Source organism: Engraulis encrasicolus, chromosome 22, assembly GCF_034702125.1.
Source record: "Engraulis encrasicolus isolate BLACKSEA-1 chromosome 22, IST_EnEncr_1.0, whole genome shotgun sequence".
Lineage (NCBI taxonomy): Eukaryota > Metazoa > Chordata > Actinopteri > Clupeiformes > Engraulidae > Engraulis > Engraulis encrasicolus.
The window spans coordinates 7,842,580-7,865,245 of NC_085878.1; the positions used below are offsets into that span (position 1 = coordinate 7,842,580).

At 45.0% G+C, this 22,666-nt stretch overlaps 2 protein-coding genes across 2 annotated transcripts; one reads left to right on the forward strand and one right to left on the reverse strand.

Annotated features, from left to right (window-relative positions):
- Positions 1–1,239: 1,239 nt before the first annotated feature.
- LOC134438411 (protein unc-93 homolog A-like) lies at positions 1,240–1,525 on the forward strand. The gene has a single exon (XM_063187978.1). The coding sequence runs from the start codon at positions 1,240–1,242 to the stop codon at positions 1,468–1,470; it is 231 nt and encodes a 76-aa protein (XP_063044048.1). The 3' UTR covers positions 1,471–1,525.
- A 10,391-nt stretch (positions 1,526–11,916) lies between these two features.
- Positions 11,917–20,714, reverse strand: LOC134439015 (retinol dehydrogenase 12-like). The gene is made up of 9 exons (XM_063188813.1): positions 20,658–20,714; positions 19,552–19,641; positions 17,262–17,402; positions 16,342–16,533; positions 16,001–16,159; positions 15,371–15,487; positions 14,884–14,985; positions 12,726–12,843; positions 11,917–12,079 (listed from the first exon to the last, which is right to left on the reverse strand). The coding sequence occupies exons 2-9, from the start codon at positions 19,625–19,627 to the stop codon at positions 11,983–11,985; spliced, it is 1,002 nt and encodes a 333-aa protein (XP_063044883.1). The 5' UTR covers positions 19,628–19,641; positions 20,658–20,714; the 3' UTR covers positions 11,917–11,982.
- Positions 20,715–22,666: the final 1,952 nt, after the last annotated feature.

Below are 22,666 nucleotides of genomic sequence, written 5' to 3' on the forward strand. Positions count from 1 at the left end.
GAGAAAAAAGTTTTAAAAAAAAAATGATTTTTTTTTTTAAAACTTAACCTGAATGTGGCCATTAGCCTATGCTTCACAACAATGCCACAAAACTCAATAATGTATGGGTTAAGAGATTGTTTTGTCCATATCAAATTTGCAGATGCTTGTTTCGTTATGACTGTTGCACCGCACGTCTATCAACTGTCAATGTCAAAGCGATGCGGACGACAGTGCAAGGGGAAAAACACAAGTCAATCGCGGCTAGTTGCTCTGCTTTTATTTGTGTTTGGTTTTACAGTCTCATCAGGAAAGCTTTGGTCGTTCTCTCTGGTCAGCCAACAACACCACTAGAAACTAAAGAAATGAAGGGTGATTTGACGAACAACCTGTAGGCTAAGTTTTGGATGCTGTCATCAGCCAATCAATGGTCATCTGTGTGCGCGCGAGAAAGCGGCGCCTTTGACAAGCGGTGCCTTTGACGATATGCCTCGCAACGATGCAACAACACAGAATAATGGTTAGGGCAAGAGATTGTCTTGTTCATATAAAATCACTAGGAGTTTTACCCTTGGTACGAAATGAATATCAATCGGACTTTTAATGTCAACGTGGTCCTGATAGGCAGCGCATGGGTTTCAAGTGCAATGCGTCAATCTGCCTTTGGTCACGTTCGGTTTCTACAGTCCAACGGAAAACTTTGGATGCATAAAATGGACGGCGATTTGGCGAGACGGCTGCAGGTTAGATATTGCTGTCAACTAAGCATTTCGCAAAATTTGTGCATTGCACAATAGATTGCCTATCTCTACTGGACTGGTTGCCTGGCTGGCGCAGACTAATGCTCTGAGTGTAGGCTATGTTGCGTCGCACTTTAAACAGGCGGGCCCAGGCGGCTGTAGCCTGTAGGTGCCTATTGGCACTTGACAGGTGAAGTGAGTAAAGAAAGGAAAAGGATATATGAGTAGCCATCTGTGGTCTTATATCATGGAAATTCCATGAAAATTATATTGTGAAATTTGTTCTTTGTAAAAAGCCTCAGATTTTCCAACAAATTAAAAACTGCATTTTGAGAAAAGTTTCCAATGTGAAGCAAAATTAAGTCTTCAAAAAACTTTTTCCCCCAAAACATGAGCCTGAAAATGGGGGGTCGTCTTATAATCAGGATCGTCTTATATTCGGGCTAATACGGTATACTGTACGTTGCTTTGGTTAAAAAGCGTCTGCCGAATGTAATGTAATGTATAATCTGTTGCAGCTATGTTTGGAGTTCTCTTCCCCGACCACAGGGAGGCAGCGTTCGCTAACTACCGGCTGTGGGAGTCGGTGGGCTTCCTGCTTGCCTTTGGCTACAGTTCCCACCTGTGCCTGTCCACCAAGACCTACCTGCTGCTCTCCTCGCTGGTCCTCTCCATGCTCACCTACCCCCTGGTGGAGCTCCTGGCCCGGAGGGAGGCGCGGTACCGCCTAGTAGCAGCAGAGAAACTCTAGTACAGATCCCAATTTACTGTTTGTAGCAGCAGAGAATCTCTAGTAGGCTACAGATCCCAATTTACTGTTTGTACACAGGTGTGACTTCATCTGACTGTGTGTGCATTGTTGGAGCAGCATCGAGCATGTACCGCACGTTTGTAAAGAAACTGGCCAGGTGTTTTTTTCCGAAATGAGAAAAATAAATGGATGACCACGGTAATGTCAAATATAAGGTGGGCGCCACAAACACGGGCATTCCTGATGACGTCCTCAGCCCAGTGGTATGTTTAATTGCTTGTAACCACAAACATCTAGATGCTTCTGGAACAGCCTGCTCCCTCTTGGAATACAACAAGTGCACGTTTTAGGATCTTTATTTTTCACATACGTACATGCTTCAGGACAGCAGGGCTTCACTCTTTAGGGTCTGTAGGCCTACTGTCTGGTTGTGTGTGTGTGTGTGTGTGTGTGTGTGTGTGTGTGTGTGTGTGTGTGTGTGTGTGTGTGTGTGTGTGTGTGTGTGTGTGTGTGTGTGTGTGTGTGTGTGTGTGTGTGTGTGTGTGTGTCAGTCAACCATGCGCACGCATACAGTTATGACATTTCTATGGGTCAATGGGTCAACACACACATACACACACACACACACACATGCGCGCGCGCACACACACACACACACACACACACACACACACACACACACACACACACGCACACACACACGCACACACACACACACACACACACACACACATACACACACACCCACATACACACACACACACACACACACACACACACACACACACACACACACACACACACACACACACACACACTAATACTCACAAAAAGTGCCTCAATTTTGTCTGTGAATTATGTGTGTATTCTTTTTTTTCTTCATTCATTTCTTCATTGTCAATGTACTTTATTATGAGGATAATGTGGTGGTGTATGACGTAATTACTGCTGTATAATGTCTGGGAGCAGTTTGGTACCACATAGTGATGAGACAAATACAAATCACAATGCAATAAAGCTGTAATTAAAAAGCAGATTTGTGGAGGTTACTGACTTTGTAACTTTGGCTTTTAGGTTACATGCAATATTGTCATTATGTTTGTCTTTTCAGTGTAACACATTAATTAAACCGGTAAATAAAACAAATATTTGTAAAAAATGATGCATGGCACAGGAAACTTCAAAAAATTTCCATTTATAGTCCTAACAACATTGTCTACCCGGCCTTAATATATATTAATAATAATTTAATCATTTAAAGTTCGCAATTACTTTTCTCATCATGCTTAGCTGACTGAGCAAACACTCAGGTCCACACAAAAGCACAAATGACCTTCATCATGTCTCGAGGTCAAAAATAACAACGCCATTGATCATTTTGACTTTGACATTCAATCTGAAGTTGATGTTGATGCTCTGGCACACACTTGAAGTATAAGGCCGTTACCAAGCAAGCACACCACAGTTTACAGTGTCTCAGGAACAGAAACAGAAAGTTTCATCATTGTGTGTGTGTGTGTGTGTGTGTGTGTGTGTGTGTGTGTGTGTGTGTGTGTGTGTGTGTGTGTGTGTGTGTGTGTGTGTGTGTGTGTGTGTGTGTGTGTGTGTGTGTGTGTGTGTGTGTGTGTGTGTGTGTGTGTGTGTGTGTGTGTGTGTGTGTCCATAACGTATGATGATTCAGTGTTTTGCTTGTTCTGACTTGCCCTATTCCAGGGCTGGCTCATGGAATGCTGCTCACCTACATTCTACTGGAGAGAGAGAGAGAGAGAGAGAGAGAGAGAGAGAGAGAGGGGGAGAGAGAGAGAGAGAGAGAGAGAGAGAGAGAGAGAGAGAGAGAGAGAGAGAGAGAGAGAGAGAGAGAGAGCTGAGTAACTTTTCTCTCTCTTTCTGTCTCTCTCAAATGCATGCATGCACATACACACACACGCGCGCGCACAAAAAAACACACACACACACACACACACACACACACACACACACACACACACACACACACACACACACACACACACACACACACACACACACACACACACACACACACACACACACACACACACACACACAGTCGCACCTGGCAATTGCATGTTCCTTCCTTCCTACCACTACCTCTTTAGATCCCTTCCCAGACTGACTGCAGTTCAATTCCCACTATGAGCCCACTATGTTCAATTCCCACTATGAGCTCAGGGAAGATGGGTGGGGGGAACACGCATGCATAACACACACACAAACATAGTCTCCCAGGCACATACACACACACACACACACACACTTCCTAAATGTGGGGCCCTCAAAAAGTACCATTAAGAAGATTTTACTACCTTAGTGGAGGCATCTCACCTGGTTGTCAGGTGCACACACACACACACACACACACACACACACACACACACACACACACACACACACACACACACACACACACACACACACACACACACACACACACACACACACACACACACACACACACAGGTAACTTAGTCTTCCTCAGTCGTCACATCAATTGTGTGTATTTAAATGCATCAACATTCTAACCAAAAAAAGATAACAAAACAAATGGCTGATCTCCGATAGTATTAAGAGCACTTTAGATGCAACGACACATATGCATAAACACAGTGCTGTGCAGATAAACTGGTTTAATACAGAAAACCATGGAGACGTTCAGTTAGGTAATATCCCAAACACTCCTGATACTACCATCATTGATGAAACAAATAGAACCGTGACCATTGTGGAAATTGGCTGCTCTTTTGATTTATATATGGACACTTGTTTTAATGACAATATGCTTAAGTACCAGCCACTTCTTGAATCAATCATGAATCTTGGGTATAACTGCAATTTAATTGTTCTTGTGTTTGGAAGCCTTGGAGATGTACATAAACTGCGAGGACTGCAACTGTGTGGATTATGTACAAAGAGTGCCAAATTCTGCTCAATTTCTGCCATAATTGGGAGCCTGTCCATCTGGAGACGGAGATGTCACATCTATCCATAGAGACTGGACTTATTATCTGTTTATCATCAATCTTGCCAATCTACAGGACTTTTTTCAATACTGTTTGAATCTGTAATCCTTCCCTGTGTGACGATTCAAATAAAGGTACTAACCTGTGTGTGTGTGTGTGTGTGTGTGTGTGTGTGTGTGAGTGTGTGTGTGTTGTGTGTGTGTGTGTGTGTGTGTGTGTGTGTGTGTGTGTGTGTGTGTGTGTGTGTGTGTGTGTGTGTGTGTGTGTGTGTGTGTGTGTGTGTGTGTGTGTGTGTGTGTGTGAGGCCTGGGGGCAGGAGACTGTAATGATGTGGACATAATGGACAGAGCTGTGAGACTGAAGGGACCTGACAGAGAAGAGATAACACACACACACACACACACACACACACACACACACACACACGCATGCACACACACGCATGCGCACACACACACATGCACACACACACACACACAAACACACAGGTAACTTAGTCTTCCTCAGTAGTCACATCAATTGTATGTATTTAAATGCAACAGGGGGGAGAAAGGGGGCTCAGAATTGGGTGCTCATTACATTGTCTACTTTGTATTGAGTGGGGGGCCCTTTCAGATTAATTTGTCCTGGGCCCCTCTAAAGCTAACAGTGGCCCTGCACACACACATGCATACACTCAAACACACACACCATGCACGAAACACCACTGTCAAAAAGCAGATTGAGATGCAAAGCCAACAGGAAGTCATTCAGCAGCTCTGACCTCATTCACACCCTCTTCCTTCTTTCATCTCTCTCCTTCTCCCTGCATATCCCCTCTTATCTCCTTCTCTCTCTTTCTTTCTTTTTCCCCCTCTATTTTATAATACCTTAATCACACTCTCTTCCTGTCTCTTAATTCCACCCCACTAACCTCTTTCATCTCTCTCTCTCTCTCTCTCTCTCTTTCCTTCATCTCTCTTTCTCTTCCTCTCTCTTCTTCTTTCATCTCCCTCGCTCTCTCTCCTTCTCTTCTCTCTCTCTCTCTCTCTCTCTCCTCTCTCTCTCTCTCTCTCTCTATATATATATATATATATATATATATATATATATATATATATATATATGTTTTCAAATGAACTGGTGCTTTGTGATGTACCTGTCTGTTTTTGTATGTGTTTTTTATGTCTTTTTATGTATCTTATATGGAACTTTTTGAGTCTGTAATAAAGTTTTCAATTCAATTCAATTCAATTCTGTCTCTCTCTCTCTCTCTCTCTGGGTGAGTCCTTGGTGCCTGTCATCTGGTCTCTTCTCACCCCTGCCCCTTCCTCCACCACTCCTCTCTCTCCTGTCATTGTACAGCTCATATTGCTCAGCGTTCTCCTTCTCTCTCTCTCTCTCTCTCTCTCTCTCTCTCTCTCTCTCTCTCTCTCTCTCTCTCTCTCTCTCTCTCTCTCTGACTCTCTGTCTCCCTCACACTCTTTCTTTCTATCTGACTCTCTTTCTGTGTCTTCCTCATTCCTCTCTTTACTCTTGTTTCTCTGTCTCCCTGTGTAGCATTAAATGTGTAATAAAGAAACTTATGCATGGTGCGACCTTTTTTCATTTTTCAGTTTTACAATATTTTGGTCAGCACCCTTAAAAAGGAAGAGAAAAACTGTTGGGTGACGCCTGCTCCAACCCTTATGAACTTTAGCATTAAATACCCCATCACTCTGCTTTGGAGGATTCATCTTCATATGTCATAACCCCCCCCTTTATTTCTCCTCCCTCCTTTTCCGACTTCATTCTTTATTTGTTCTCCTTTCTACTTTCTCTCCTACTCTCTATTTTCTCTCCTCCTTTCCTCTTCTGTCTACATTTGTCCTCTCTCTTTTCTCTTCCCCTCTCTTCCTCTCCTTTATCTTCTCTCCCCCTCTCCTTTCTCTTGTCCTCTCCTCATCTCCTTCTATTTCCTTTCTCTCCTCCTCTCTACTTTCTCTCTCTTTTCCCTCCCCCTCTCTGTTCTCTGCTCTATGCCCCTCTTTACTTTCTCTCCTGCTCTGTCTTCATTTGACCTCTCCTTTCTCTCCCCCTCTCTCTTCCTCTCCTTTCTCCCTTCCTCTCCTCCTCTGTCCTTCCTCTCCCCCTCTCTCCTGCTCTGTCTTCATTTGACCTCTCCTTTCTCTTTTCCTCTCTTCCTCTCTTTTCTCCCCTCCTCTCCTCCTCTCTCCTTCCTCTCTTCCTCTCTCCTTTCTCTCCCCCTCTCTCTTCCTCTCCTTTCTCACCTCCTCTCCTTTCTCCCCTCCTCTCCTCCTCTCTCCTTCCTCTCCCCCTGTCTCCTGCTCTGTGCTTCGTCTCCAGGTGAGGAGAGCAGATATGATGAGAGTTGACAGTTGAGTTTGGATCGGAATGTACTCTTCTGCACACCTGTGTCGGGACCCGCCCACCTCATCTGGACTCTGCCCTCTCATTGGCCCAGCTCCGTCAGACTGAGAGGTGGGGGAGCGAATCAGAGCCCTCTGTCACACCTGGCATGATAAGAGGCCAGCCTTTTAGCCAATGGCAGGGAAGAGCTGTGGGGGCGTGGGTGGGGCAAACGGCAGACAAAACTCTTGACTGCAGCGTGTCGGCAGAGATGGACCTCCGCGGGTTACGGCGCTTTGACCCCACACCAGGACCCACACACACACACACACACACACGCACACGCACACGCACACATACACACACACACACACACACACACACACAATGTCTCACAAGCTCTCTCATCATATTTCTCCCCTTCCATACAGACACACACACACACAGACCAGACACAGGTACACATACGACGTGTGCATCTTTCCATTCCAATTCTGTGGAGAGTGACTGCAGCTAAGATGGACCAAAACTGTAAGGACAGTTGCTGCATGGGGACACTCACTGAGGTCTATATTGTGATGTGGACACTACTGCCGTTGCTGTGGGGACACTACTGTTGCAGAGAGGACACTACTGCTGCTGTGGTAACACTACTGTTGCTGTGTGGACACTACTGTTGCTGTGGTAACACTACTGTTGCTGTGGTAACTCTACTGTTGCTGTGGTAACACTACTGCTGCTGTGTGGACACTACTGTTGCTGTGGTAACACTACTGTTGCTGTGGTAACTCTACTGTTGCTGTGGTAACACTACTGTTGTTGTGGTAACACTACTGTTGCTGTGGGGACACTACTGCTGCTGTGGTAACACTACTGCTGCTGTGGGGACACTACTGTTGCTGAATGGACACTACTGTTGCTGTGGGAACACTGTGGGGGTGTAGTACACACTATTGATGTGGGACTCTACTTTGGTGGTGTACACAGTACTGATGTGTGGACACTACTGTTGCTGTGGTAACTATTGTTGGTGTTGGGGACTCTCCTGTCACATTATGGCTGTGAGGACTCTACTGTTGCTGTGGACACTACTACTGTTGCTGTGGTAACACTGGCGGTGTACACACTATTGATGTGTGGACACTACTGTTGCTGTGGACACTACTACTGTTGCTGTGGCAACGCTGTGGCGGTGTAGACACTATTGATGTGTGGACACTACTGTTGCTGTGGTAACAATACTGTTAGTGTGGGGGACTCTGCTGTCACATTGTTGCTTAGCACCGTTGCTGTGTGGACACTACTACTGTTGCTGTGGTAACACTACTGTTGCTGTGTGGGCTCCCACTGTGGTTGCTGTGACTGTGTGGACTGACTCTACTGTTGCTGTGTGGACTCTGTGGTGTGGTTAATGATGCTACTGGGCAGGTGGAGTTAACACAGTTTATGTGCACAGGTGAGGATACAACAGCACAGGTGAGGATCTGAACATCACAGGCTGAAACGCCAAAAACAGCAGGAATAACAGCAAGGCTGCAGGAGCCTACAGTAACTGACTTCAGTGTCATTTGACCCATCCTATGTGTTTCTCAACATGGTAACGATTGTCCCTGGCCCAGTCAAAGTTGTCAGCGGCCCTGTCTTCAACCCTACTTTGCATCAGCAGGGGAGAAACAAGCACCACACACAGGTGAGGTGACGTAGCCAAGGTCACCTGTGGAAACAATGGATATACAGTATGGGTGTGTTCCAGTATGCGACCTTGCTTCCTCCATTTGTGCTTGTGGCCTTGTACTAGGAAGTAATATGTCATGATGACATCACTGACAACAGCATTATATTTCAATATCTTGCAAAAGTTCAATTGTAAAGTCTTTTTCTCATTTGCAATTGGGATGGTGAATGAAAAACAGTCCCCCAATAGTTGTTGTGGCTTGGCTGACAGCTGGAAAACTTTATTGTTTTCTCCTCGAAGGAGGGGCCAGGAGGCGGGGCGGAGGAAGCAAGGTCGCATGTTGGAATGCACACAGTATCTCTCAAAGGGAGATGCCCTAGTCTTGCTGGGGTGAGTACTGTGGCTTGCTCTGGGGGTCATGGGGGTGCAGTGCTGGGGATCTCTGGGATCTGCTTTATAACGTGGGGCTCATCCTGGGCGTCTCCTGCTGATGCAGGAGGAATTCTGATTGGTCCTTATGATGCAGGGCCGGTCTCTGGTTGTTCCCTCTGATCCAGGGCAGTCTCTGACTCGTCCTTCTGACGCAGGGAAATTCTGATTGGCCCTTCTGATGCGGGCGGTCTCTGATTGGTCCTTCTGATGCGGGCGGTCTCTGATTCGTCCTCCTGATGCGGGACAGTCTCCTGATTGGTGGGTCATGTGTCCTCGTCACTTCTCCAGCCCCGCCTGCCACGTTGGAGCTGCTGGACGGAGAACTGATAAGGGAACGCGGCACACGCACACAACGCAGACATTAGTCACTAGCCCTGAGGTATAACGATGATATTAGCCCTGAGATATAACAATGAGGAGATATTAGCCCTGAGATATAACGATGAAGAGATATTAGCCCTGAGATATAACAATGAGGAGATATTAGCCCTGAGATATAACAATGAGGAGATATTAGCCCTGAGATATAACGATGAAGAGATATTAGCCCTGAGATATAACAATGAGGAGATATTAGCCCTGAGATATAACGATGAAGAGATATTAGCCCTGAGATATAACGATGAGGAGATATTAGCCCTGAGATATAACGATGAAGAGATATTAGCCCTGAGATATAACGATGAAGAGATATTAGCCCTGAGATATAACAATGAGGAGATATTAGCCCTGAGATATAACGATGAAGAGATATTAGCCCTGAGATATAACAATGAGGAGATATTAGCCCTGAGATATAACGATGAGGAGATATTAGCCCTGAGATATAACGATGAAGAGATATTAGCCCTGAGATATAACAATGAGGAGATATTAGCCCTGAGATATAACGATGAAGAGATATTAGCCCTGAGATATAACAATGAGGAGATATTAGCCCTGACATATAACGATGAAGAGATATTAGCCCTGAGGTATAAAGATGATATTAGCCCTGAGGTTTAATGATGATATTAGCCCTGAGGTTTAATGATGATATTAGCCCTGAGGTATAATGATGATATTAGCCCTGAGGTATAATGATGAAGAGATATTAGCCCTGGGGTTTAATGATGATATCAGCCCTGAGGTATAATGATGATATCAGCCCTGAGGTATAATTGTCTGAGGTGTAATGATGATATTAGCCCTGAGGTATAATGACGATATTAGCCCTGATGTATAATGACTATATTAGCCCTGATGTATAATGACTATATTAGCCCTGAGGTACAATGATGATATTAGCCCTGAGGTACAATGATGAGGAGATATTAGCCCTGAGGTGTAATGATGATATTAGTCCTGAGGTATAAAGATGAAGAGACATTAGCCCTGTCTGAGGTATAATGGAGCTCAGAGGAGACATTAGCCCTGTTATTATATTGTATTATATGGTGTGACGTCATCGGTCGAATGCTCCATTCATTTCAACGGGGCTCCCCAACATTCGCACGTCTGTTATTTTTCGATAACGGACGGGTTGGTCTATAACAGACCGCTGTCAATGGCAACAAGACTTTTCACTGCTAAAGCGACTTTTCAACAAGACTCTGATCAGCTGCTGTGATAGACAACACCTGTTGTCCTGGCTACCTAGCTGTTGCCTAGCGGTGTTCCACAACGGCACTGTTTTGTTTTGCGCAGCAACAATCTTTTGATTTGACATTAAAAACTATAATAGACTTAACATTAAATAGGCCTAAAGAAATGTCCCCGCCATGTGTGAATCATTTAAGTATATCCATATAATAAGCGGGTTAACTTTCGGCGAGTCGATCGCTTTGTGGAATAGCAGCACTTCAGAGAGAACAAGACCCCTCCGCTCCGCGTCGGGGTCTAAAGATTCTCTCTGTCGTGCTGCTACTCCACGGTAGCGACCTTCTCGCCGAACGTTAACCCTTACTTATTAGGCTACAGGCCCTGGAGCAATGTGGGGTTAGGTGCCTTGGTATAGGGTATTGGCTACAGGCCCTGGAGCAATGTGGGGTTAGGTGCCTTGGTACAGGGTATTGGCTACAGGCCCTGGAGCAATGTGGGGTTAGGTGCCGTGATACAGGGTATTGGCTACAGTCCCTGGAGCATTGTGGAGTTAGTTGCCTTGGTACAGGGTATTGGCTACAGGCCCTGGAGCAGTGTGGGGTTAGATGACTTAGTACAGGGTATTGGTTACAGTCCCTGGAACAGTGTGGAGTTAGGTGCCTTGGTACAGGGTATTGGCTACAGTCCCTGGAGCAGTGTTGAGTTAGGTGCCTTGGTACAGGGTATTGGCTACAGTCCCTGGAGCAGTGTGAAGTTAAGTGCCTTGCTCAACGGCACTTCAGCCATGGATGGAGGTGTATGGAGAACACACATGAATTGTGCAATACAAATAAAAATTAAAAATGAATCAGACACATTTTCAGTGAAGTCCTTGTCCGGTTTATTGCAATCAGACGTGTCTTCAGTGGTCCCCATCAGAGTCACAACATTGTGTGTAGATACGTAAACATAACTCTGCATACAAATACATTAACACTCTGGACACATACTGTACATTAACAGACTACATTAATATTCATTATCCTTCATATTTCAGTGGTTATAAAACTGTACTTCATGAAACATGTGATACTTCATGACCAGACTGTGAGCATTGGAGTTGCTGTCCTGGTTATTGCACTGAGATACGTTTTCATATTATACATGAAAAAAATTGCAATTCATATATATTTCTTCATTTGTTTGTCAAAAGGTTCAAAAGTCTTCAAAGGCATACATCTAAACAATTAAAAATTCCATGGCATTTTCCAATGTTATTTGTTTCCATGACTGCAAATCGCCCTTATACATTTATATGTATATAAAATCATAAAAGTACTACATTCCTCAATTAAATTCATGTCAATGGCGTGTGTGTATTGTGTGTGTGTGTGTTGTCCTAGTCAGGCCACACAATGCAGCTGCTGTGTGTGTGTGTGTGTGTGTGTGTGTGTGTGTGTGTGTGTGTGTGTGTGTGTGTGTGTGTGTGTGTGTGTGTGTGTGTGTGTGTGTGTGTGTGTGTGTGTGTGTGTGTGTGTCCTAGGCCAGTCCCACCATGGAGCTGCTGAGGTCCCAGAGTCTCTTTGCTGCTTCGTCGTCACACGCCTGCGGAGCCGGCTGCTTAGGGGCACAGTCACTACACACACACACACACACACACACACACACACACACAAACACACACACACACACACAAACCATAGGCAACATGTGTGAGATTCATATTTCAGGGAAGTCATGGGTGAGCGGTTAGGGCGTCAGGCTTGTATCCCAAAGGTTGCCCGTTCGACTCCTGACCCGTCAGGTTGGTGGGGGGAGTAATAAACCTGTGCTCTCCCCCATCCTCCTCCATGACTGAGGTACCCTGAGCATGGTACCGTCCCACCGCACTGCTCTCCATGGGGCGCCACTGAGGGCTGCCCCCTTGCACGGGTGAGGCATAAATGCAATTTCGTTGTGTGCAGTGTGCAGTGTTCACTTGTGTGCTGTGGAGTGCTGTGTCACAATGACAATGGGAGTTGGAGTTTCCCAATGGGCTTTCACTTTTTCACTTCATTTCTTTTGCAAGTGAATGGGGTGAGTTGTTCTCCATCTTGCCACCAGAGGGCGCTAGTGGTGCATGATTCCCACGGCTGCCACATCTTCCAGCACATGAACACACCTCATCTCATATCAAATGTGTGTGTGTGTGTGTGTGTGTGTGTGTGTGTGTGTGTGTGTGTGTGTGTGTGTGTGTGTGTGTGTGTGTGTGTGTGTGTGTGTGTGTGTGTGTGCTATAGTACCTGTAGTACAGTCCGCTAGTGTTGGCTATGCTCTCCTCCACAGCACAGTAGATGGTGGTTTGGGCCCCCTGGTTGGTGCTCTTGAAGATGAGGGGAGTCAGCACGGTGATGAGGGCACCTGTTCAAACAATTAGGTCCATTACTAACTGTTTTCAACACTGCGGTTGGGACCCATGTGAGGTCGCCTGAAATGTCTAGGTTTGAAAAAAGAACACTGATAAATAGTACTATTTAATATGACATAATAACTCATTCATATTCTGATTGAAACACAGCATTAGAGTAGATTTTCATAAATATTTATTCAAAGGAACAGACCACCATTTTTTGATTTTCAAATATTTTATTCATGAATTCATTATTCATGAATGTGCATATCATTTTCTTCACAGTGTTTTCAGTGCTTAGATTTATTGGATCGAAATGATTAGCATAGCTTAGCATAATCACTGGCAGTAACTGGTAACTTTAGCATCAAGCCACAAGTGGTCACTGGACAGAATTAAATTGCTGTTTAACATTCTGGTGAATTGTACATTCATTTTAAAGTGGTTTATAAGTACATTTGATGATGTTTTATTTATTTATTTATTTATTTTTATCTTATTTTTTTACCATAGACTTGCGTTGCTATGCTTAATTTGGCTATACTGTTAAACGAGGCAATGCAAACACATAGACGAAAATGATATGCACATTCATGAATAATGCTTGGAAATTCTGCAAATATGTGAAAATCAAACTACAAACTTTTAACCCGTTAAAACACAGCGTTATAAATTTGCTATTACTAGAATGGCAATGACCGAGTCGTAGTGCATTGCTAAAGGCCATGTGTTATGTCATCGTAGTGTAGTACTATGGTAATTAACCTTTCAATTACTATTACAACGTGCTACTTAGGGGTGTAAATCACAGCCTCCATGACGATACAATACGGTATTGATTACTGAAAGCAGGGATTCGATTGTACTGTCGCTGTACACTGTAGCTAGCACACTGTGTCTTCAGTCAAATAGATTTTACGACTGAGGCCCTGCCGTGGCCAACCAGTAGGGCACTCGTCTGCCATGCGGCCGACCCCGGCCCGAGTCATTTGCAGAGCCCTCCCCGTCTCTCTCCCCATTCGCTTCCTGTCCACCTCTCAAACTGTCCCGTCATCAATAAAGTCGTAAAAGACCAAAAAAATCTTTAGATTATACGACTGATCTCCCCCCTCTGGCCAGAGTGACTGTAAAAGCTCTCAAAACATTACTATCTTGTCTGTGTGAATCCTTGCAGCATTATTTATTTGTATTACAGTGGTATGAGAAACTCTGGTTTCATTCACAGATGTTTTTTTTCTCTTTCCCAACAATTAAACATATTATGTCGAAATGAGTTGCTGCTTCAAAAGCTCTACCTGAGATAAACCGATGTAATGATTTTCCAAAAGGCTGCCCAATCTTTCTCATACCACTGTATTTTCTGTATTTTGCTTATAGAATTATAAGAATGACTCTTTTTTGGCTTTTGATAGGACAGTGCGAGAGGGACAGGATACCGGACAGGAGTGGGAAGAGAGAATCGGGGACAGGAGAGGGGACAGCGCGAGAGGGACAGGAGTGGGGAGAGAGAATCGGGGAAAGAGTGGCAAAAGACCCGGGCAGGAATCAAACTTGCCGCCAGCATGGTGGCCCAGTGTCCTAGCGTTAGACCACGGTAGGATCAAAATTGTAATATGTATTGTAACAGTACCCCAGCACATGTGATATATTTTGTAACAGTACCGCAGCACATGTGATATATTTTGTAACAGTACCGCAGCACATGTCATATGTATTTTAACAGTACCGCAGCACATGTGATATGTATTGTAACAGTACCGCAGCACATGTGATATGTATTGTAAGAGTACCCCAGCACATGTGATTTGTATTGTAACAGTACCGTAGCACATGTGATATGTATTGTAGTACCCCAGCACATGTGATATGTATTGTAACAGTACCCCAGCACATGTGATTTGTATTGTAGTACCCCAGCACATGTGATACTGTATGTATTGTAACAGTACCGCAGCACATGTTATAGGCCTATGTATTGTAACAGTACCGCAGCACATGTGATATGTATTGTAAGAGTACCCCAGCACATGTCATATGTATTTTAACAGTACCCCAGTACATGCGCTTCCACGGGGTCATGATCTCCGACAGGTGGCGGAAGATCTCCGTAATAATCACACCAGGATGCAGACTGTACACCGTCACACCTGAACCTGGGAGAGAAGAGACAGGGTGACAAAGGTGTTACTGTGTGTGTGTGTGTGTGTGTGTGTGTGTGTGTGTGTGTGTGTGTGTGTGTGTGTGTGTGTGTGTGTGTGTGTGTGTGTGTGTGTGTGTGCGCGTGTGTGTGTGTGCGTGTGTGTAGACCTATTACTGGATGCAGACTGTACACTGTCAAACCTGAACGTGGGAGAGGAGAGGACAGAGAGACATATGTGTTACAGTGTGTGTGTGTGTGTGTGTGTGTGTGTGTGTGTGTGTGTGTGTGTGTGTGTGTGTGTGTGTGTGTGTGTGTGTGTGTGTGTCTGTGTGTGTGTGTGTGTGTGTGTGTGTGTGTGTGTGTGTGTGTGTGTGTGTGTGTGTGCGTGTGGTTCTTACCTTCCAGTCTCTTAGCTAGTTCGCGGCTAAACAGCACGTTAGCCAGTTTGCTCTGCTGGTAGCTCTTTATTGGGTCGTAGTCTTTTTCCTGGTTGATGTCATCGAAGTTGATCTTCCCTGTAAACAAACAAGCATTGAACTAGACACAAGTATATCAAAGCATATAAACCAAACACTCCAAACGTAGTGTAGTGAAGTGAAGTGGAACTTCTTGCAGACAAACCATGTGTAATGGATGCTAACTAGCAGAGTGTGGCGTAGAACGATAGTAAATAGCATAGCATAGATAGTGATGAGCTATCGGTCGGGACCTTATGCTCAGCGGTATTGTATTGTGCTGAGGTGTAGGTGGCGGGTTCGAACCAACCCAAGTGGCAAACTACTGCAGATCACCTTAGTTACACATGTCTATTGAAATTTTACGATGAACTTATATACAAACACGCAAACCATGTGTGTACCTGTTTTTTATTTGCGAGGCTGGGCACGTTGCGTTGACTACTCGCCTGGGATGTGTGTGAAGTGTGTGTGTGTGTGTGTGTGTGTGTGTGTGTGTGTGTGTGTGTGTGTGTGTGTGTGTGTGTGTGTGTGTGTGTGTGTGTGTCTCTGTGTCCGTGTCTGTGTGTGTACCTTTCTCGTGTGCGAGGCTGGAGACGTTGACCACTCTGCTGGGTGTGGACTTCTTGAGTATGGGGAGCAGTCTGTTGGTCAACAGGAAATGCCCCAGATGGTTCACACCAAACTGCATCTCAAAGCCATCCTCCGTCTGCCTCTTTGGACATATCACGCCTGCAGGAACAGACGGGAGTATAGAGAGAAAGAGAGAGAGAGAGAGAGAGAGAGAGAAAGAGAGGGAGGAAGAGAGAGCACAGAGTAGAGTAGAGTACCATTATTATAATATTATAATACCCGAGGAAACCTGTGTTGTTGACAAGGATGTGTGTGTGTGCGTGTGCGTGTGTGTGCTTGACCTGCGTTGTTGATGAGGATGTCGAGGCGCTCCTCTGTTGCCAGGACGTCGGTTGCCAGGCGCCTGACGGACTCCAGGGATGCCAGGTCCAGCTGTTTGAGCAGCACGTTCCCGTTGCCGCTCCGCTTCCGGATCTCCTCTGCAGCCCGACCCCCACGGCCCATGTCACGACACGCCAGGATCACACGCGCACCTGGACACAGGAAACAGCCAGGTTACCATGGAGACAGATACAGGAAGTAGCCAGCCCATGTCACGACACGCCAGGATCACACGCGCACCTGGACACAGGAAACAGCTAGGTTACCATGGAGACACATACAGGAAGTAGCCGGCCCATGTCACGACACGCCAGGATCACACGCGCACCTGGACACAGGAAACAGCTAGGTTACCATGGAGACACATACAGGAAGTAGCCGGCCCATGTCACGACACGCCAGGATCACACGCGCACCTGGACACAGCTAGGTTACCATGGTGACAGCCCATGTCCCAGGAAGTAGCTTGTGACCATGGAGACATACAGGAAGAGGAAGCAAGTAGGTTACCATGGGGACAGACAGGAAAAGGAAGTAGCTAGTTGTCATGGAAACAGACAGATACAGGAAGTACTTGGTTACCATGGGGACATGCAGGAGGGGGGAGCAGCTGGTTGTCATGGGTGGGTAACGCACTGATGAAGGCTTGAGAGCCGAAACGCGTTTGCTTGTGGACATGGTGGTGATCTATAAATAAATATTGAGACGTAGCTTGTGAGTGCAGATTTTTCTTTAAGTTGATACCTTTTATCGCGCACCCAAAGTCATTGATTTTTTCCAAGAAGTTGAGCGCGTCCTTTGACAAATTTGTTGTCATGGGTGGGTGTCATAAGCGACACCCCGATCACATACAAGCATCAATCACACACACATTAGGTACCTCTGCTGGCGAGGTCCACTGCAGTCTCCTTGCCGAGGCCTGTGTTTGCTCCCGTGATAAGAACTGTCTTCCCGTCCAGACGAGCTTTGCTGCGACACACACCCCCTGCCATCCACCTACGCAGAGCTATGAAGCCCACACCTGGAACACACACACACACACACGCACACACACACACACACACACACACACACACACACACACACACACACACACACACACACAGTCAATGCCTCCATGCTGGGGCTGGCATAGGACATGGCTTTATTCAGTTCATTATTGTCACATCCAATTTGTCATCAGGCTCGCTATATCTTTACTGAGGGCTGCACCATACAGGTTGTTGTAAAAAGTACATCATAACAACATAGCCGCACCATTGTTGTGCATAAAAAGGCTGCACTTCATATTGCACGTCCAAGTGGTTTAGTAGGAGTAGGCAATCTTTTTTAAACCCTTAACGCAGAGCCTCTGTTATTTAAGCAGTAAGCCACGAGAGGCCGTTGGTTGTGCTCAATTGATAACGGCCAAGGGGAGTGCCGTAAACGTCCCCTTGGGCCTTGGCCATTATCAATTGAGCACAACCCACGGACTCAAGTGGCTTATTGCTTATCTAACACTGTTACACTTAATCGCTGACCAAATTTCTTTAAAAACGCTTTAATAACAATTAATTTGATCCGTTGCGGTTGAGGAAGTGATTGTGGTTACCCCGGCAACGTTACTCGGCATGCGTGCATGCGTCACGCTGCCAGACACACACTCGCTACAAAAAACTCGACAAGGAGGCGATTAACACCGCAGGAATGAAATGTCTTTGCAATCACACTGATACCCCAACCACAGATGGTGCAAAGATGTGCTCTTCTTGCAGACTCCCTACCCCAACTGCAAAATATTCTCATTACCGACGTAGATGCGCTTGGTCTAACTTGGACGCGCATAGAATCTTCAGGTGGAAGGTGTAGGTTTACGCTCGATTGACCACAGCTATCAGCCAATCAGAATCGAGAACCGGACCGCACAGTGTTAGATAACCTTAATGACCAAGTCTTAATCGGTTACTAAAGAGTGGTTTATACTCCGAAACTAACTTCACTGCGTCGTGATGCAGTGAGCCACTCACTGCATTTATTTTTCCCCCAAAAAATCAAAAATGCACGTGACATAGGCCTAAAGATTTAAAGATTTAATGTCATTTTCATTGTCGTCAAGTCTGTGTAGCTACAAAACAACAGACACGTCGGTCTATACTCCTTTTGAAGGCAGTTTGAACAATCATCTCGCTGTCCCTACCGTTGCGACGGAAACGGATAGCACAGACGTGGAGCTAAAAATCAAAACTAACTGCGTTGACTAACTGCGTTGAGGCTCTAAAGAGAGCATAAGCCGCCCTTAAGACTACTTGCATTTTCATAGCAATGTTATGATGCCCATTGACCCATTGATGAGCCCATCTGCAATTGGACTGAAGCTGTAGATCACAGGGTTGCAGCTTTGAATCCCATCCTCACCTCTTCTTACACCTCCAGTCATGGCTGAAGTGCCCTTGAGCCAGGCACCTAACCCCACCCTTCTCCAGGGACTACAACCAATACCCTGTACCAAGGCACCTAACCTCACACTGCTCCAGGCACTGTAACCAATACCCTGTATCGAGGCACCTAACCTCATGCTATTCCAGGGACTGTAACCAATACCCTGTATCTAAATAACTGTACGACCTTTTGGAGAAACGCACCAGCTAAGTGTAAAGTAATGTAATGCAATGTAATGTAATGTTTAACCCATAATAATTTTGCACTTAGTATGTGTAACTTATGTATAATAACAACAAACTGTAATAATATCAAACTATAAATATGATCTTAAGTCTCACAAAGGCTGACAACATCCTCGATCAATATACACATCCACTGTCCTCCTCTTTTCAACTCCTGCCCTCTGGACGTCGTTTTTGACCCCCCCCCCCACCTCCTGTCCAAAACAGGTCAAAGTTCTCTTTTATTCCCCAAGTGATAAGTAGTTATGCAAGTAGTTATGCAGCCACGCCACCCAATGTGTGTGTTACTGTGAATGTCAATTTCTGTGTTCTATGTTTTATGTTTATGAATGAATGTGGTTTTTGTTATTTGTCTGATATGCCTGATTATGTCCATGGTACTGTAGTAGGCCTACTGTGCCAGCTAGTGTAATGCAATATAATTGGCCCAAAAGCTCTAACTAACTCACTAACTAACTAACAGATTAATACTGGTAAGATTATCAGTAAAGAATAGTTTCACCTTACCAGTGAGGATGACAGCCGTGACTCCCGTTGAATGCTCCTGTACAAACACTCTCAGCTGATTGCTGTACTCCTCCATGGCGCCTGGCAATGCTACTCAGACAATAAACCAATAAACAGGGTAGGATGTTAACAGGTGGAACACCCGTCTGTGGTGCTTAACACAAAGAAAGGATTTGAAGCCTAGTGACAGACGCTACCACGTGTAGTCAACAGATCTCCAAAGAGCCTACAATACACCGAGACAGCAGGATGACTCTCCACAACAAAATAATTGAAAAAGTAAGCCATAGCATAGCGTACCACATAGGAGCCTAAACGTAGGCTCATATGATGGTCAGACAGCACCCACTTAGGCTATCTATCCAGTGAGGAAGCACACCCACCACTTTATTACAAATATAATGCAAAAAAATGCAAAGGCTATCTGGAAAATGTGCCATTGTAATGTCCCCACCACTTTCAAAGTGAAACCTGCAACGTTGCATGTATTTGTGGGTCTACTTCACAACTCAGGCAACTTGCACCATGTAGTGCCCCATGCGTAATGCATCTACATCCAGGGGTAGGTCTCAGAGTAGCCCTGTGTGAGATACACTACCACCAAGGAGCAGATCAGTAACGTGGCCCAGAAGTTAATGTATTAGAGACTCTCAAGAGGAAAGAGAATATTTCCTGGGACCAGAGGGTTGCAAGTTCAAATAGCACCTGTCAGGAGTCGACCTTGACGCGCAGCGTACGCACGCAGTCAGCGGCATGCAGAAGACCATTCAGGACATTTACCGACATAGTCAGACACACCGGGTGCGTCACACTTCAACTAGGCCTATCCCGCAGAACTGTTATAGTTCTATAGTTAATTGATCACGATTAATAAACACGACTTGACATAAACTTCACAAAGTGTTATAATGGTGCACTGTGCAGACAAAAAGCCACCGTACCATACCGCACGGACCATTTCAGAGTAGCGTTGCGCGCACTTCATATTCACGGCCGTTATTATTATCGAAGAACGGCTTAGGGTAAAGAAATGCCACCGTGACAGCTTGATATTTATTGTGTATAGAGTTTAGTCCAGCTATCTGGACTAAACAGTTTCTACTCACCAAAACAGTACTCATGCACGTACTTCCTGTTTGGAGAACCGAGGTTGACTTTGAGCGTCAGAGTCAGGCATTAGATCATAATCTAATCAGTGATGTGTACACACGGCAACCGACAGGGGGGGGCAAAGAGGTCAGTCTGATGTCCTGAGCCCAGGAGAGGCGGAGAGGGAGAGGGAGAGGGAGAGGGAGAGGGAGAGGGAGAGCTTTCAGATGACCAAAGCATATGTGCTGCACTTGTACTGCTTGTTTGCACTTGTTGTGCTCTTGCTGCTTGTAGTTTTGCTGATCTTCTGACAGTAACCCCCCCACTACCCTCAAGGCAGTCATGGGTAAGCAGTTAGGGCTTGTAGACTTGTAGCCCAAATGTTGCCGGTTCGACTCTCAACCTGCCATGTTGGTGGGGTGGGGAATAATTAACCAGTGCTCTCCTCCATGACTGAGGTACCCTGAGCATAGTTTCATACGGCCGCACTGCTCCCTCTTACACCATTGGGGATTGCCCCCTTGCAAGGGTGAGGCATACTGGTAAATACCATTTCGTTTTGTGTGCTGTGGAGTGCTATGTTACAATTACAACGGGAGTTGGAGTTTAACAGCTGTGCTTTAACCCTATCCAGACCGGGCTTTTTTGGCATTCCTGAGACCGGGGGTGGGGGGAGGGCTCTTTTGCCCCCCACCTCATAACTTAGGAACTGAATGGCGTATGACCACCACACTTGGAGGGGATGATCTTCACCCAAAGATCTATGAATGACATCAGTTTGGTGTCATTATTGGATATTATGACATCATTATGACGTCATTTCTTGTTTTATTGCCCAAAATGTCACCTTAATGTATTTTCCATCTAACTTGGGTAATGCACATCAATTTTGGTTATTATGTGCTTCAGACCACTTCAAATGTTCACAAGGGTGTCTGATGCTAAAGAAAATGTAAAAAAAATATGAAAAGTGATGATGATGAGACCTAGGTCAGTGATTTTTGCTCAGATGTACCTGTCAGAAAACCGTTGCCATGGCAACAACAAAACTGATAAACCTAATCTTTTGGTATCACACTGTAGCCAACTTCATTTTAGGAAAAGTCACAAAGTTTCGTAGTCATAGCTTTAGTCATTCAGGAGTTATACGACATCAAAGTTGGTGCGGGCACTTTTAGCCCCCCCCCGGTCTGGATAGGGTTAACTTCTTTTTTCAAAATATTGTTTATTATTCAGGATTGTTGCACATAGGCCTACCAGTAGCCTAAGTAAGCAATTAAGATTATTATTACATTACATTACAATTCATTTGGCAAGCCCTTTTTAACCAAAGCGATTTACAATCGCGGACATAATAGCCAACAACACTAACTGCTACAAAGTGCACCAAGTGCAGATGCAAAGTAAGCCTGGGAACTCCCATAGGCTACTGCCTTTAGTTCTACACAATCGTTTCGATCTGAAAGACACTTGTGATTAGGTCTGGTGTTAACCAGGCAAGATGCAAAGTAGGGTTAGTAATTTTAAAGGTGCACTGTGAAATCAAAAAATAAAGAGCAGGAGACTGTGGCACGCCTTTGAAAAAGTAAAAAATAAGAAACCAGAGTGCCACCGTTTCCTCCTATTTATTTTTTGATGTCTACTACACTACCCACTTACTGTTAGAGCACCCTTAAGAAAAAAATCTGGATCCGCGCAGCGCTTCCGGTTTTTTCCCTTTTTTCTGTGCACTGTGTAGTAGCCTATGTGCAGTAATTTATTTCCAGAATGCATGTTCCCTTTCACAAATGTTACCTTTTTCATAAATACTTACCACCATTAAATTCTAAGTATTCATAATGACTGGGAAAATTTCACTTTTCATTCATGAAAAGGAGAATCTTCTCCATCACCCGCCGTTTGAATTTGCAGAAATAAAAATTTTAGCTGAAACCCTTACTGTAGCCTACTTAATTTGTAGAACTGTTCATTGATACAATTCAGCCGATATAGATTAATCAAATAATAAACGTACTGTCCAGTTAAA